This window comes from Oncorhynchus mykiss, chromosome 12 (assembly GCF_057628025.1).
Source record: "Oncorhynchus mykiss isolate SJ-2025 chromosome 12, ASM5762802v1, whole genome shotgun sequence".
NCBI lineage: Eukaryota > Metazoa > Chordata > Actinopteri > Salmoniformes > Salmonidae > Oncorhynchus > Oncorhynchus mykiss.
The window spans coordinates 17,835,365-17,849,495 of NC_143033.1; the positions used below are offsets into that span (position 1 = coordinate 17,835,365).

The window sequence follows — 14,131 nt, forward strand, 5'->3', positions numbered from 1 at the left end:
AACCTACAAGGAGATAGAGGGGGAGGGTCTAATACCTGCGGGAGATAGAGGAGAAAGGTCTAAAGTAACATATGACAAACATTGACTTCAGGGTGAACTGTCCCTTTAAACTCCAGACAGACAGTAACCAGGGCTGTGATGTGAGATGAAAACTTTCAATTTCACTGGGGCAGATTAACTTGCATACCCTTTCTGGATCAACTTAGAGAAGGCTTGCGATATATAGCTGACAAGAGCATTAACCAGCATTAAACAGATAAGCTGTCATAGCTTCCATTAAATAGCTCACAGGGAAGGAAGCTTGCATGAATGGCATCATGTCACAACAACTGACCATGCAACAGTCAACACGACCAGCTGCTTTGATGTAATATTGTTCTCTCCTTGATAAGGGAATAAACCCCGCTACATAGCTATCCAGCGAAATATGCCTGGATATCGTAGCTAGTAAGTACCCTTCTGCTCGCTAATACAGTATCAACCTATTGATTGCCTGGCCAGTTTCCAGTTTGGTTGCTGGCTGGATCCTACTGTCTAGCAAGCTAACCATGTTAGCCTAACTGACAAGTTTGCAGGCTTCAACGTTTACGTGTAACGTTAGCTAGCGAACGTTACATGTTGACAATGATTGAAACTAGCGCCTTAGTTATACGCGCAATAAGCACATAATCGATTCAGAGTTAATGTGTAAAGTAGGTGAATTAGATGATAAATAAAGCTACAATTAACTTACCATTTAACTTGTAACGTAACTTCACCCATATTGCCTCTCAGCAATACTAGCCAGCTAGTCTACTGCAGCTAATGTAGTTTTTACTCGGGCTAGCAGTGCTGCAGCACAATGTTCAATGGCAAAACATTACGCAGTGTCTAATTGGCCAAATGGAATAGAACACGAGTTACCTGATTGGCTGTCTCTCTTATTCAAACCTTATGATTGGCTATGATGCACAATGGCAGTAAACAACAATGGGCATGATTGGCAGAACTTGTAGGAAGTGACACATTCGCTGCAAGGGTAGAAGTCCAATGAAACGCGCAAGGATACCAAATTGTTACGTTACAAATGTGCAATTGCTAATGTTACATTGTTATCTGCGATTCCAAAATTGATAGTTACGTCTACTTAATGTGTTATATCCCGTATTCATGGTAAATACTAGTCTCTCTCAGGCCCTGTTCAAGTTTCAAATTCATTCATTATCCGTGACAACATGTATTGCTGTTCACCACTGGTCAATTAGTTCAATCAGTGCTTATTGCCTAAATCTTGCTGGGTTATGCAATATCCAAGGAATTAATCACTGTAGATGAGCCTAAATCAGTGGTCCTGCTTGCTATTTTCCAGATATTCCCTCTATTCAACCAAGACGAGTTGACTTAACAATGACTGCCTACTTCCTCTCAATTAGCCACCTTCTAATCTATTCAAGTTCGGTGATATATCTGTATTTTCCTCCTAAGGAGCAAGGTTATAGGAGACCACTAGGGTTGTTTTCACACATTTTCAAAACAATTACATTTGTATTGAAAATACATTTTATTACACAAGTAATAAATACATACAAAGATGCAAGTAACAGCATTTTCATTATTGATCCCAAAAAAGAACCTCAACATGAATGAACCAATGTATTTGGCACATTTCTGTCCTTCACTTGTTCAACCATTAAGGGTCTGGAATTCAGACCAACATCTACCAAAAAGTGTTCCTCTCCTAGTCTAATCCGGTACAAGCCATGCAATGTCTACAATTAACTGAAGGCCATGATGGACCCATACGTTTGCATGCAAAAATTACTATTAATTTTAAATATGAAGTCAGGAAACTGTGACCCCAAAACGGGGCATGAAGAAAAACCAAATCTGTTGAATTCTGAATTCTATTCTAGTGTCCCCTTTCCCTCCTTTTCTCAAATCTTAACCTTTCAGAAACATTTTCTTGACCTTTTTAGCCATCCCTTATTTTGTTTTCCATTCCTCTTTTTAGAGGATGTGCCATGCAGTGGTCTTTGACATGGTGAGTGAGAGTATTGGTTCTTCTACAGGAGAGGGTAGTGCTTCTGTAGCTAGGACCTGGCATTTCTCTCAGTCTCTGCCAAGCACTCCCGCACCAGTCCCCTGGCATGGATGATACCTTTGGGGAAAAGTAGGTTACACCAAAATGAACAACAGTCATTCACTGACTGAATGACAACTCTCTAACCAAGTTAGAGTTAGTAGGTAGAGGACTAATGTGTAGTCTAGATAATGCTGTTTGTGTTACCACACAATAGAGGTATTGTATTATTACAGAAGTTTCCACATTACCTCGTTTTATTCTCTCCATGGCACTCTTGCTGCCGGCGTAGGTGGGCCGGATCTCCTTCCCTAGCTCCTCGATGATGGCCAGCAGCTCTGAATACTTACTCTGGGGTACCTGGCTGCTGCTGGATCCCTGACCACACAGGGACAGGAGAGGAATAAGTCACTTCACCAAAGGAGTTACCTACAATGTAACTACGCATTTGTTTTAAAATGTCGGTTTTATTTCCTGCATTGTAGAATTAGAATAAGCAATGTGGGTGTATGCCTGAACCTGTGTGAAGCCCAAGGAGGGTGGCGCGTAAACATCGTTCACCAGCGGCCTGTAGGACTGCAACGTGGCCAAGTTGGCTGCTGACGGAGACGGAATGTTTCCAACTGTTGGGAGACAAATACAAACAAATCTAGGGTCAAATATGATATTACCGTTCACCAAATAGTACAAATTCTACATATTGCAGGTTCACATAGCCAACAATGGCCACAGTTGTAGTGCGCATGTTTTTTTATGCAATAAGCCTTGTTAAACACTAGATGTCCTCGAAGGTTCATAAAGGAATATCCCTGGCAGATCAATCAACAGCTCCGCAAGAGACTATCATGGAGGAAGCGGAACAGGGCTGACTAAAGAAGCCAAAGTGATACATTTTTGTCACAACGTAACGACACCCTCCAGGATGGCATGGGACAAAGAACGACAGAGAGTATTTTTCGGAACATATGGAATTTCCCACCTCTGCCGTTATAGCCAATGAAGATGAGGATGTGGCTTTTTTACATTAGTAATAATGGCGGATATGAATTAGCCTAGCTCCCAGGATCTGACCCTATATATAACTGGACAAAAACTAGACACGGTCTTTCTCCAGGTAACGTTATTCTCCAAAAGACCGAATTTAACACTCGATTTAACGGATGGATGGTTGAGTTTAACCGATATTGTTCCCTTACCCTGGTTCCCAGAAGTTCCTGGAATGTGCTGGTGGACATTGGGTTTGTAAGACATTCCCAGAGACATTGTAAATTAAAGAAATAAAATGACCCGAAAATCAAATTCAGTGAAGCGTCTGTCTCTCACTTTTTGTTTACAGCAACGGCACCCGGCAAATATGGCCGTCACTTTATATTGACACCCACAATGCATTCTATCACCACAATAGACAATCCCGGATAATCTGACCGAAAATGCTTCCAACGCGATTTACACAACTTTCAGTACATTTGAAAAGCAAAAATACTTTTAGGTTTATTTAAATTACATATTTTGTAACTAATTCACGTTGGATTTATTTTATTGAAAATATTTTCTAATTGTCCGGCTGCACAGAACACATCTCTAGACCACATAGAACTAACATTTTAGTAGAATTTCAAGCCTAATGGACTAAGAAAATATTTCATATTGATTCGTCTTAATTATATAAAACAATAAAAAGTAAAAAATAAATAATATAATTAGCCTATACAAGCTCCTCTAACGTGTGATACTAGAGCGTGGGGTAAAATCTACAGACCTTTCCAGTTACACGGTTGGTCAGATGGTAGCGACTCGTGCAACAGTATTGCTTTTGTTCGTAACACTTTGTAGTAGACCACCATAGCACAGCCAAAAAAACAACAACATAAAACTAAGTCAATTTAAGATTACCTGTCTTTGTCTGGGGATTTGGAGACGCATCCATTGTTGCCTCGAATTAGCCACACTTCCCCCTCCTAGAAATTCCCTTTTACCTAAATATTAAGCATAAAGATCAAACAAAATCTTATCTACTACAAACACACGTGCACTGGAGGCCCCTCTTCTGAAGATTCTCCCGTCTTCTCTCAAAGCTGTGATTGGGCCCGTGCTGATACGATGTAACCCCTCCAATTTGTGGTACAGGACCCGGTCATTCTCTTGACCATTGGTGGACAGGCAGCGGCCACGTTCTATTGCCCAATCATAGCTTTCAGCGTCATTACCCCATGGAAGTTGTGGGATGGGATTGACCCCCAAGTGATGGCCTAAAAACCAAAGTAGAGGGGACCTGTTATGAGTGGTGAGGATTAAGGAGTACAGCACATCATATAAAAAACGTGGACAATTAAGTATACAGATTTTTTTTTAATATGATTGAGGAAAATGCCATTGAGGAATGATATAAAAACTGATCGTTTTCTAACTTTATCCTTGGTATTTATTGGTCATTAAGAGGTAGAAATCTTGCACTCAGTTAAATCATTTAATACAGATTTGTTGTAGAACATGTCAGTAGTGCAACTCGTGCAAAGATGAAATTACACCATCCTTCAAGTGTTAACGGCTATTTAAGCAAAAAAAAAACGTTTTTTCTTATGTCCAAACGACACTATACACATTGGTATAGCAAAGTAGCATCCTAAACTCACGCTTTTTACATTACTTCATTTAAAAAATATATTTTTAGAAAGTCTTCCGCCCCTGTACATCCTGTCTCAAGTGACAAAACAGATAAAAAGTACCAGAGATCAAGCAGCAATGTTGCTGACTGGTAGAGATTCGAGGTTAGATTCCAGTTCAGAATCAGTGAAGGAACAAGTGCCCAATCCCAAGAATCCTGAGTCACGTGAGAAACTCATTCCACGGAGGGTCGAGTGTCTGTGTTTTTGCTCCTCCCTTGTACTTGATGAATTAAGGTCACTAATTAGTAAGAAACTCCCCTCTCCTGGTTGTCTAAGTCTTAATTAAAAGGAAAAACCAGCAGACACTACAAGGACCTCCATGGAATGAGTTTGAAACACCTGTTTTAGATATCCATGAAGTGCCTAGGACAGTAGTGTCAAACTCATTCCATGAAGTACCTAGGGCTGTATTGTCAAACTCATTCCATGGAGGGCCCAGGGCAGTAGTGTCAAACTCATTCCATGGAGGGCCCAGGGCAGTAGTGTCAAACTCATTCCATGGAGGGCCCAGGGCAGTAGTGTCAAACTCATTCCATGGAGGGCCTAGGGCAGTAATGTCTGCTGGTTTTTCCTTTAATTAAGACAGACAACCAGGTAAGGGAGTGAACTTACTAATTAGTGACCTTAATTAATCAATCAAGTACAAGGGAGAGAAAACACGCAGACACTCGGCCCTCTGTGCAAAGAGTTTGACATGTGACCTAAAGGATCAGATAGATACCAGTGAATATGCTAATTGATACCACCTTTGCCTCCAAGGTGCAATCTAGATCCAATCCTTTCAGATTTACACACACCTACATGAGGTAAAAGGTATCCGTTTTGAATTCAGCAACAAACTATCTTGAATACCAGCTTTTAATGTAGCGTTTTTAGACAGCTTGTACAAACAAGATCTGTCGGTTCACGTGCAATTGTATAATAACACTCCAGGAGTGTATCTGCTGTAGTTTGATAGTACAAGATATCGAATCTGATGCCACATATCAAACAACCCGTTCCAAACATCTTTTGAAAGCAGAGGAATAAATGCAGGAAAATTAAGTTATTTTAAACCATGCACAATTACAATTCTTGATAGTCAAGCTGTAAACAATTCTGTAGGTAGAAAGGATACACCCATGTTTGATAGAAACAAGGATTGTTTCAGAAATTGCACCCTACTCTCGATGGTGAACAAAAGCAGTGCACTACCTATGGAATAGGGTGCCATTTAAATGTAGTTATGGTGAGAGTTGTCATTATGCCTGAGACTTGAGTCGTGATCGATTAAAATCTAAAATGAAGAAAGCAAGCAGTTGGTGTGTGGTCATGCATCTCAGGTAGACATTTTGTAAAACACCTGTTTTAAAAAAATAAAATAAAAAATCACTGTGTAGCTTAACGAACACCTGAGCACCGTCTGAGCACTGTCCAGTCACCTGTAGAAAACAACCTGGGTGACATCCCCCATCCTTCAGTAGAGAAGGCACACACCATCGTTTACATAGAGCTGGGGGGAGGGAGAGGGGTGCAACAGGAAAAACAGTCTCTGGCATTTTTAATAATGCCACTTCTCCATGCGTCCTCTACTCTTCCCCCTTTCATCACCGCAGCCTCTTCTAAATCTTCAGCTCTGAATCTCAGAGAAATATTATTCGTCAAGCCAACTCCTCTGGATGTCAAAAGGCAGACTGTCTCCTCTTTGGACATAAACCCTGAAATCTTAACTTTGCCACCGTGGTTTAGCTTCAGGGAAAACCACAACTCAGCACCTTAGGAGGAACGGAGAGGGAGGAGAAGAGGTGGTGGATAGTGTCACGGTAGAGATTGATGGAAATGTTGTCGTATCCCATCAGGTTGGGTCGAGAACCCAGGGTGTGGAGGAGAAAATGGGTGTCGAAGCCCATCAGGCCAGACTGTGTGGTGAACCCATGTTATGCATGTGGCTGAGGCTCTGAGGGTGCAGCTGCTGCCACTTCTGCTGCTGCTGAACGGCCAGTTGCTGAGACTGGTCAGACGACGACAGGATGTTGGTCAGAGAAGAGACGCAGTTACTTGGAATGATCAGGCCTGGACACGAGAGAGATGGGAAATAACCACGTTAGAACAAAGGAAAATAATGCACGTCTCTAGCTACCTCGTAGTCCAACATCTGTTCATTTATAGTTCACTTGTTGGGGAGGAGAGGGACCAGCTTCTACTTATGTACAATACTCCTCTGGTAAAATACATTACAGGTTGCGACTAAATAATATATATTTTTCATAAACTGCTTCTGCCCAAAGACTTCCAGCATCAACTTACCCACAATCCTCTGCCCGTCCTCCGTCCTGAGACGGACGATCTGCATCTTGATGTTGGTTCCGCTGACGGAGGCCAGGACTCCCTCCACCTTGGTCCACACACTGAGCACAGATCCACAGAGCACATAGTACGTCCTGCAGCGCAGACCCACCTCACAATGCAGACCCACCGACACCTTCTTACAGTTACCACGCCTGGAGGGAGGAGAGGGGGTTAATAAACACACAATTCAACCTTTTTTCTGACTAGTTCAGTAAACTATACGGGAAAAGAGTAAAACCTGCTAGTGAACTTGACAACTCTGCCAAAACCACCACTACAACTTTACAGTCATATGAGAAACAACACCTACCAGTAAGCATGAGAGCAGATCTCAGCTGAAGACTGGTACTGGTCCATCCAGTGCTGCTTGGCATCATCTGACAGCACCTTTTTACACTTCTTCTTGATGTCAGCGTAGGCCTCCAGTTTCAGCTGTTTGCCTGTGTTGGGTCTGTAGACCAGGAACAGCCTCTTCTTACTGTTCACCTCCTTCACCAAGATAGCAGTCTTCTTGTTGTTCCTTATCTGGGGGATCAGCAAAATATTTATAGAGTTTGTAAAACAAAACTAAATCTAGGGAAATGTTATGGCAATCAAAACTCTATGAAAATCAGAACGTTATCATATTTGGTGATAATATGTAGTGTTTGCCAAACTCTGTAGAGAAGGAAACATCTGGTTGGTCTTTTAGTACCTGTACATAGAAGCCATCGTCAGGTCCACTCTGCTCAGCCCAGGCATGGGTAGCATCCTCCCAAGACATGCCTCTCTCCACACTCACCTGACACACAGAAACAGTATTTACAAAATGGAAAATGGCTAGAGAGCAAGAGAGTTCCTTGTTAAACCAGTTTCTATTCCTGTCTAGTGAGGAAAAACAACCGTCGGCTGTACCGTGTAGAGCTCCACATGTCCGGAGGTGGAGTAGCCTGGAGTCAGGAACTTTTTGGCTTCCATCTTCTTCACCTTCTCATCCCCAGAACCTAGGTCTAGAAAGAGACCAAGATAAACAATACTAATCAGATCCACATAGCAGCCATTTTGTCCAGACCCAGTCTGAAATCTTGGGTAGTTTAATATTGTAGGTGTCATTTAGAGTATTCATTCACAGTAGTTGACATTAGTCTCCTTTAACAGAAAAGGTTTAAGGCTATTCCTCTCCGGCCTTACCCAGAATGCCCATGTCGTAGCGTCCATTCTTCTTGGCATTCTGTATGACGGCTGCCAGCGTGTCAGAAAAGTACTGGAACAGAGCGTTCTGCTCCTGCACCGCCATCCCCAGGATACGGTTCAGGAACTTCCCTATGTTGTTGTAGTCTGGGGAAGAAGAGAGGAAAGAATCGTACACAGTCTAATACTTTTTAATGTAATCTGACAAGGCTTAAAGTCAGAGCCAGTCTCACCTTTGTCCAGAGACAGGATCCCTGATCTGTCGTCCACATGGATCAGACCCACTCCAATCAACCCATGAAGGATCTCTGCCAGGGAATAGGATGAAGACAGAACCACATTTTAAAAATTTAACTAGGCAAGTAAGTTAATAACATTCTTCGTTGCAATGACGGCCTACACCGGAAGACGCTGGGCCAATTGTGCACCGCCCTATGGGACTCCCTATCACAGCCGGTTGTGATACAGCCTGGATTCGAACCAGGGTGTCTGTAGTGACGCCTTTAGCACTGAGATGCTGTGCCTTAGACCGCTGACCACCCAGGAGCCCACAGATGGAAGTAAGACAACAGCCATGCACCAGAAATAGATTCACTCAGCTTGTGGACTGAGCCAGTCATGTGAATTCTAGACATGAAAGAATCCCCAGTATCAAGCAGGAGAACGGCATTTCCCTTGGCTCAAAATAGGGACATAAATCCTACAACCGAGTCCCAAAATCTGTCCACACGAGACATACCTTTGTAGAAATCCCCTTCGAAGTTCGATGGAGGATTCACTAACGGAAAGTCCAGGTTAACAATGGACTTCATCACAATCTCCAGAGCATTTCTGCCATACTGTGGATTGGAGAAGAAATGAGATTACAACCACAACTACAGGAAACCACACACACACAAATGATATTTAGTGGTACACTACCGTTCAAAAGTTTGGGGTCACTTAGAAAGAGGTGACGCCGGGATGCTGGCCTTCGAGGCAGAGTTACGAGAAGAAAAAGCCACATCTCAGACTGGCCAATAAAAAATAAAAAAATTAAGATGGGCAAAAGAACAGACACTGGACAGAGGAACTCTGCCTAGAAGACCAGCATCCCAGAGTTGCCTCTTCACTATTGACATTGACACTGGCGTTTTGTGGGTACTATTTAATGAAGCTGCCAGTTGAGGACTTGAGGCATCGGTTTCTCTAACTAGACACTAATGTACTTGTCCTCTTGCTCAGTTGTGCACCGGGGCCTCCCACTCCTCTTTCTATTCTGGTTAGAGTCAGTTTGCGCTGTTCTATGAATGGAGTAGTACACAGCGTTATATGAGAGCTTCAGTTTCTTGGCAATTTCTCACATGGAATAGCCTTCATTTCTCAGAACAAGAATAGATTGAGTTTCAGAAGAAAGTTATTTGTTTCTAGCCATTTTGAGCCAGTAATCAAACACACAAATGCTGATGTTCCAGATACTGAATTAGTCTAAAGAAGGCCAGTTTTATTGCTTCTTTAATCAGAACAACAGTTTTCAGCTGTGCTAACATAATTGCAAAAGGGTTTTCTAATGATCAATTAGACTTAAAATGCTAAACTTGGATTAGCTAACATAACGTGCCATTGGAACGCAGGAGTGATGGTTGCCGATAATGGGCCTCTGTAGATATTCAATAAAATAAAAATCAGCAGTTTATCTACAATAGTCATTTACAACATTTACACTATTTCTGATCAATTTGCTCTTCTTTCAAAAACAAGGACAATTCTAAGTGACACCAAACTTTTGAACGGTAGTGTATATCTGCTTACTTTGTTGTCGAAGTTGAACCTGCTGAGATCTCTCGTCTCTGTTGCTCTTCTGTCTCCATGGGTGAGGGCACCCTGTGGAACACACATATCACATGTAGCATCAGTGGCTCAAACATGGGTGATAATATCCACGTTTTCCACTGCTCAGCTCAATTGAACCACTGACAGGACAGGTTCTTACCAGGCTCTCCAGTCTCTTGGCCACAATGGAGGCAAACCTCTGTTCCCCAGCCAGCTCAGAGATGAGGAACACATACTCAGGAGCAGTCACCTGGTTAGACCTATGGGTCCTCCCTGAGAGAGAGACATTGGCACCATTAAGCAGAACACACATTTAATTAGTCTAAATACCTCACACCTGCTGTTCCCATTGTATCAGAGTGGAAAAAGCCAGAGGAGACACGCCAGCCAAATTAACTACCATGAGCCACATTATCAAGACAAGTAAACACCAAAAGACTAGAGTGAAAATAAAGTTAGATTTAATTTCTATAGCACTTTCACTTGGTGAAAAGTCAAAGGTTTTGTATAATTTCAGCTAGTGGTTTTGAAAGCAGCGCCCACAAGCCAAAATTGGTCACAATTGTGTACTAAGTCATCCATTTCTTATGACGTGACGGATTGCAATTCGTACAATATATGCGAAAGTGCTTAAGATCCCGGACTGCATCTTTAAGTCTCAGTGCTTGAGACTGTATGGGAGTAATGAAACCACAGCCAGAAAGACTTTACTGACCAAACTGCTGTATGGCTCTGTCTGCACTCCAGGGCAGCTCCAGGGTCATGTGGACCCTCCTCCTCTGGTTCTTTACACGCCGGTCAGCCTGCAGGGAGATGCCCGAGCTGGCCGCTTCCGAGATGATGGCTATGTTCTGGAGAGGGAGAAGAACAAGCTTAGGAATGGTTTTGTGCCATCGTTTGTGACTACTCTATTCAACTGATTCTATTGATCTGTGACTCAAACAAGCAGACTGCCCCCCAACTGCCTTGCACACAACCTACATTTCTCAAGTCAATGTGCTTGTACCCCTCGCCTAAATCAGAAACATGGGGTAATTCTGTTCCATTCTCTCCTCCTATTTCTCTCTTCCCATCCTCCCGTACCTTCTCTCCGTCCATGAACCTCTGTTTCTCTGTGAGGTTGAGGATCTCCACAGGAACATCCAGCTCAGACCGAGACTCGTAGGAGATGCTGCCATCGTCGTTACTGACCACCCGGCCTTTACGCCCAGTCATCTGGAACACAGAGAGGATGTGTGAACAAATAAAGAATCTAAAATATGATAAGATAGTCAAGAGGGCCATCTCTAGCTTAAAAAATTTACACATTTGCAGTTAACAATGAGTAGACTTTAAGCTTATTTTAATAATTTATATTTTATTTTGTCCAGCTCCTGGGCCACTGTTCTTTGTATCCATATTTCATTGAACCCATTACCTCAGCCACGTTGTCGGGTCCTCCCAGCTCATCTATGAGTTCATCCAGAGTGTTGGGAGGTAGATCCTGAGCCAGCTTATCTAGCTGGTCCAACAGATCTCTCTTCATCTGCTGAGCATCTTCCACAGCATCCTGACTGGTCATACAGCTGTCATCTACCTCTACCTTGGCTGATGAATGGATAAGAGGAGTAAGAAAGAGGGAGTAAAAATTACAAAAAAAATGTTGAATGTTCATCGTCATCTGCTCATTCTGGCTGGTTATACAATCCTAACTCAGACTGTAGAGAATACATTGATGGCAATGGGAAATTTGCACAGAAGTCCGACTCCACGCTCACTTACGGAAAGTGTGTTGTTGCTACTAACTTACCTATGGCAGGTGTGCTGGAGATCTTGACTGCGGGGGTGGTGAAAGCAGGCCTGATGGCGCCCAGACCAGAAGCTAACAAGGCACTGTGGATAGAGTCTGGGTCAATGCTCTTCTTCTTCTTCTTGCATTTCTTCACCCCTTTCCTCTTTCCAGACAGCCAGGGGTCTGGGAGAAAAATTATGAGACTTAGGTAGTAGGTGGTTAGCTCATAATCAATCTTAAATCATCAAACTCCATCGCTCACCATCCTCCTCATCCTCGCTGGAATCATCCTTGAAGGGATTGAAGTCGTCTTCGTCATCTTCTCCCGAGCTGACCGACTTGAAGCTGTCGTCACTCTCCGCATCGTCCTTATGAGACTCTTCTGATTTGCTGTCATCAGAGCTGTTCCCCGACAGACCACCTGATTTTCTATTCCTCTTCTCTGCCTTCTTTATGTTGGCACCTGCAGGGAAGGAGAGAGAGGGAACATTAACATTGGTAAACATAGCCAAAACACTACATTAGTCTTGGGAGACAGGTCTTTTTTAAAGAGTTCTCGTGTGAAACAGTAAGCCAGAACATTACATAAAACACCTACGATGAGTCACAGGTTCACGCAAAAAGAACATTGGAAATGCATGAAGAGATCTCTTGTTGCTAAAGTAACCAACTGAAGAATACCGAGATCAAACTCTTCACTGTCTCATTGCAGACCCAATGACTGTCCTTTCCTGGCTAACTGCCCTGGAGTACCTTTCCTCTTCTTTCCCTTCTGCTCTGCTGCAGCCTCGCTGGGGAAGGGGATCTTCATGACCGGCAGGTCAATGCCCAGCAGGCTGAACAGCTTTTCTCTGTCTGGAGCTGGGAAGTGCTTCTCTACCAGAGACTGGAGCACACCTCTGAGAGGGAAAGAGCAAGAGAGCAAACACCTTGTTATAGATGGTGCTAGCATACACCTGGCATTAGCATGTAGCTAGCTAGCTTTACAGTTGCTCAATAGATTCCAAGTTGTTTCCCCAATATGTTCTCTCGCTGATGTTCCCTTGAGCAAGGAACTTAACTACTCATTGGGTGCTGCACTGTGGCTGCCCTCTGCTCCAGCCTAATATCTGCCATTTAGCAGATGCTTTTACACAAAGCGACTTAGTCATGCGCGCATACATTTTACGTATGGGCAGTCCCGGGCATCGAACCCACTACCATAGCAAGTGCTATGCTCTACTAACTGAGCTACAGAGGACCAGCCAATCTCCAACCTAATGTGTATGTCAGGGTTTCTGTTAGCCGGTAATAGACAATTTTTGTCCATTAAAAAAAATTAGAAAAGCCGATAAATAAAATTGCCCGGGAAAAGGAAAAAAATCCCACGGCAAAATAATGCTTTTTAGTCTATTTATTGCTTTAAACACATTTGACCGGTCATGCTTATCGGTCTATGGGTTAATTTGCATAATTTAGTGGAATTAAATTGGAGTGGGTATATTCCTTATGCATCTTATTTAATCACATTTTGTATCGTAATTATCCCACGCTCACAGTATACAGTTAGAGCCTTTGAGAGGAAAATCTGTCAGACAGCACTTTTTATTTCTCAACTGGTAATTGAAGTGTGCTTCCCATTCAAATGCATAGGCAATGGAAGGCAGGCTTCATCAGCGCGTCACACACTACTTTGCAATGTGCTGGAGGCAGTATGCATTTTGAAAACAGGGCTACTTAATTGTTTGAAACCTGCACATGTTACAACATTATGGAGGCATGTTTTACCTTGCTTCAAAGTAGCCTAGGTAAAATACCACCATGTCTGGAGGAAGTTATTTTATGAAGACTTCCATATGCCATGGGAACCAGTAGCCTACTGCCTTGTGCACATTGCTCTAGTAAGAATTAAAAAAGATATAGTTCATCAACATTTTAAACTAAATGTTCTGATCTGTCGCATCAGATTCATTGCTTTTTCAACATTGTGTTATGTATCCTAGGCCTGCTGGTTGGATGAATTTGGGATCTACCGTCCAACAACTGTCCCCGAGTCTGATTGGACTACAGTCTGACCAATAGAATGGGTACACTTTTCTACTATGTTGGATGGTAGATTGACATAGCCTTATGGACACGCCACCTATGAGCACAAGGGAAACATTCCCTAACTAAATTGAATTATATTGCCAATATTACTTAGCCTACTCCGGTCTATAGAGAAATACATAAAATCATTCATTAGGCAACTAAAGCATGATTTGGCCACACAAGATCATTAGCGTTGTCTAGCCTTAAAAAATAAACAAGTTTTAAATCGCATTACAAACAGTCGGAAGGAAAAGC

General features: G+C 42.7%; 3 protein-coding genes across 15 annotated transcripts in view; all 3 read right to left on the reverse strand.

Moving 5' to 3' along the window:
* Positions 1–872, reverse strand: part of LOC110537073 (M-phase phosphoprotein 9) — a 28,678-nt gene extending 27,806 nt beyond the window's left edge. For both annotated transcript variants that reach the window (XR_016484909.1, XM_036937062.2), the window contains exon 1: positions 734–872. Coding sequence is in view for 1 of the 2 variants with exons in the window: in XM_036937062.2 (XP_036792957.2) it covers positions 734–736 (3 nt within the window). In the remaining variant the exon portion in view is untranslated. The remainder of the gene's footprint in view (positions 1–733) is intronic.
* A 649-nt stretch (positions 873–1,521) lies between these two features.
* LOC110537077 (cyclin-dependent kinase 2-associated protein 1) lies at positions 1,522–4,331 on the reverse strand. Of its 2 annotated transcripts, none has more exons than XM_021622835.3 (4): positions 3,953–4,331; positions 2,579–2,682; positions 2,311–2,437; positions 1,522–2,137 (listed from the first exon to the last, which is right to left on the reverse strand). In XM_021622835.3, exons 1-4 carry the CDS (start codon positions 3,984–3,986, stop codon positions 2,070–2,072), a joined length of 333 nt encoding a protein of 110 aa, XP_021478510.1. In that variant the 5' UTR covers positions 3,987–4,331; the 3' UTR covers positions 1,522–2,069. The 2 variants fall into 2 exon arrangements, with proteins under 2 accessions (XP_021478510.1, XP_021478509.1); XM_021622834.3 differs by lacking the exon at positions 3,953–4,331 and adding an exon at positions 3,256–3,459.
* A 62-nt stretch (positions 4,332–4,393) lies between these two features.
* Positions 4,394–14,131, reverse strand: part of LOC110537076 (protein strawberry notch homolog 1) — a 30,303-nt gene continuing 20,565 nt past the window's right edge. For 7 of the 11 annotated variants that reach the window (XM_090191869.1, XM_021622829.3, XM_090191870.1 and 4 more), the window contains 16 exons: positions 12,560–12,705; positions 12,069–12,269; positions 11,825–11,989; positions 11,453–11,622; positions 11,119–11,250; positions 10,751–10,886; positions 10,196–10,308; positions 10,015–10,086; positions 8,963–9,062; positions 8,457–8,531; positions 8,224–8,370; positions 7,948–8,042; positions 7,748–7,834; positions 7,364–7,578; positions 7,012–7,205; positions 4,394–6,777 (listed from right to left, as the gene is read on the reverse strand). In XM_090191869.1, coding sequence (XP_090047995.1) covers positions 6,614–6,777; positions 7,012–7,205; positions 7,364–7,578; positions 7,748–7,834; positions 7,948–8,042; positions 8,224–8,370; positions 8,457–8,531; positions 8,963–9,062; positions 10,015–10,086; positions 10,196–10,308; positions 10,751–10,886; positions 11,119–11,250; positions 11,453–11,622; positions 11,825–11,989; positions 12,069–12,269; positions 12,560–12,705 — 2,212 coding nt within the window. In that variant the 3' untranslated portion in view covers positions 4,394–6,613. The remainder of the gene's footprint in view (positions 6,778–7,011; positions 7,206–7,363; positions 7,579–7,747; positions 7,835–7,947; positions 8,043–8,223; positions 8,371–8,456; positions 8,532–8,962; positions 9,063–10,014; positions 10,087–10,195; positions 10,309–10,750; positions 10,887–11,118; positions 11,251–11,452; positions 11,623–11,824; positions 11,990–12,068; positions 12,270–12,559; positions 12,706–14,131) is intronic. The other 4 variants (XM_090191874.1, XM_090191872.1, XM_090191873.1 and 1 more) reach the window with 1 other exon arrangement.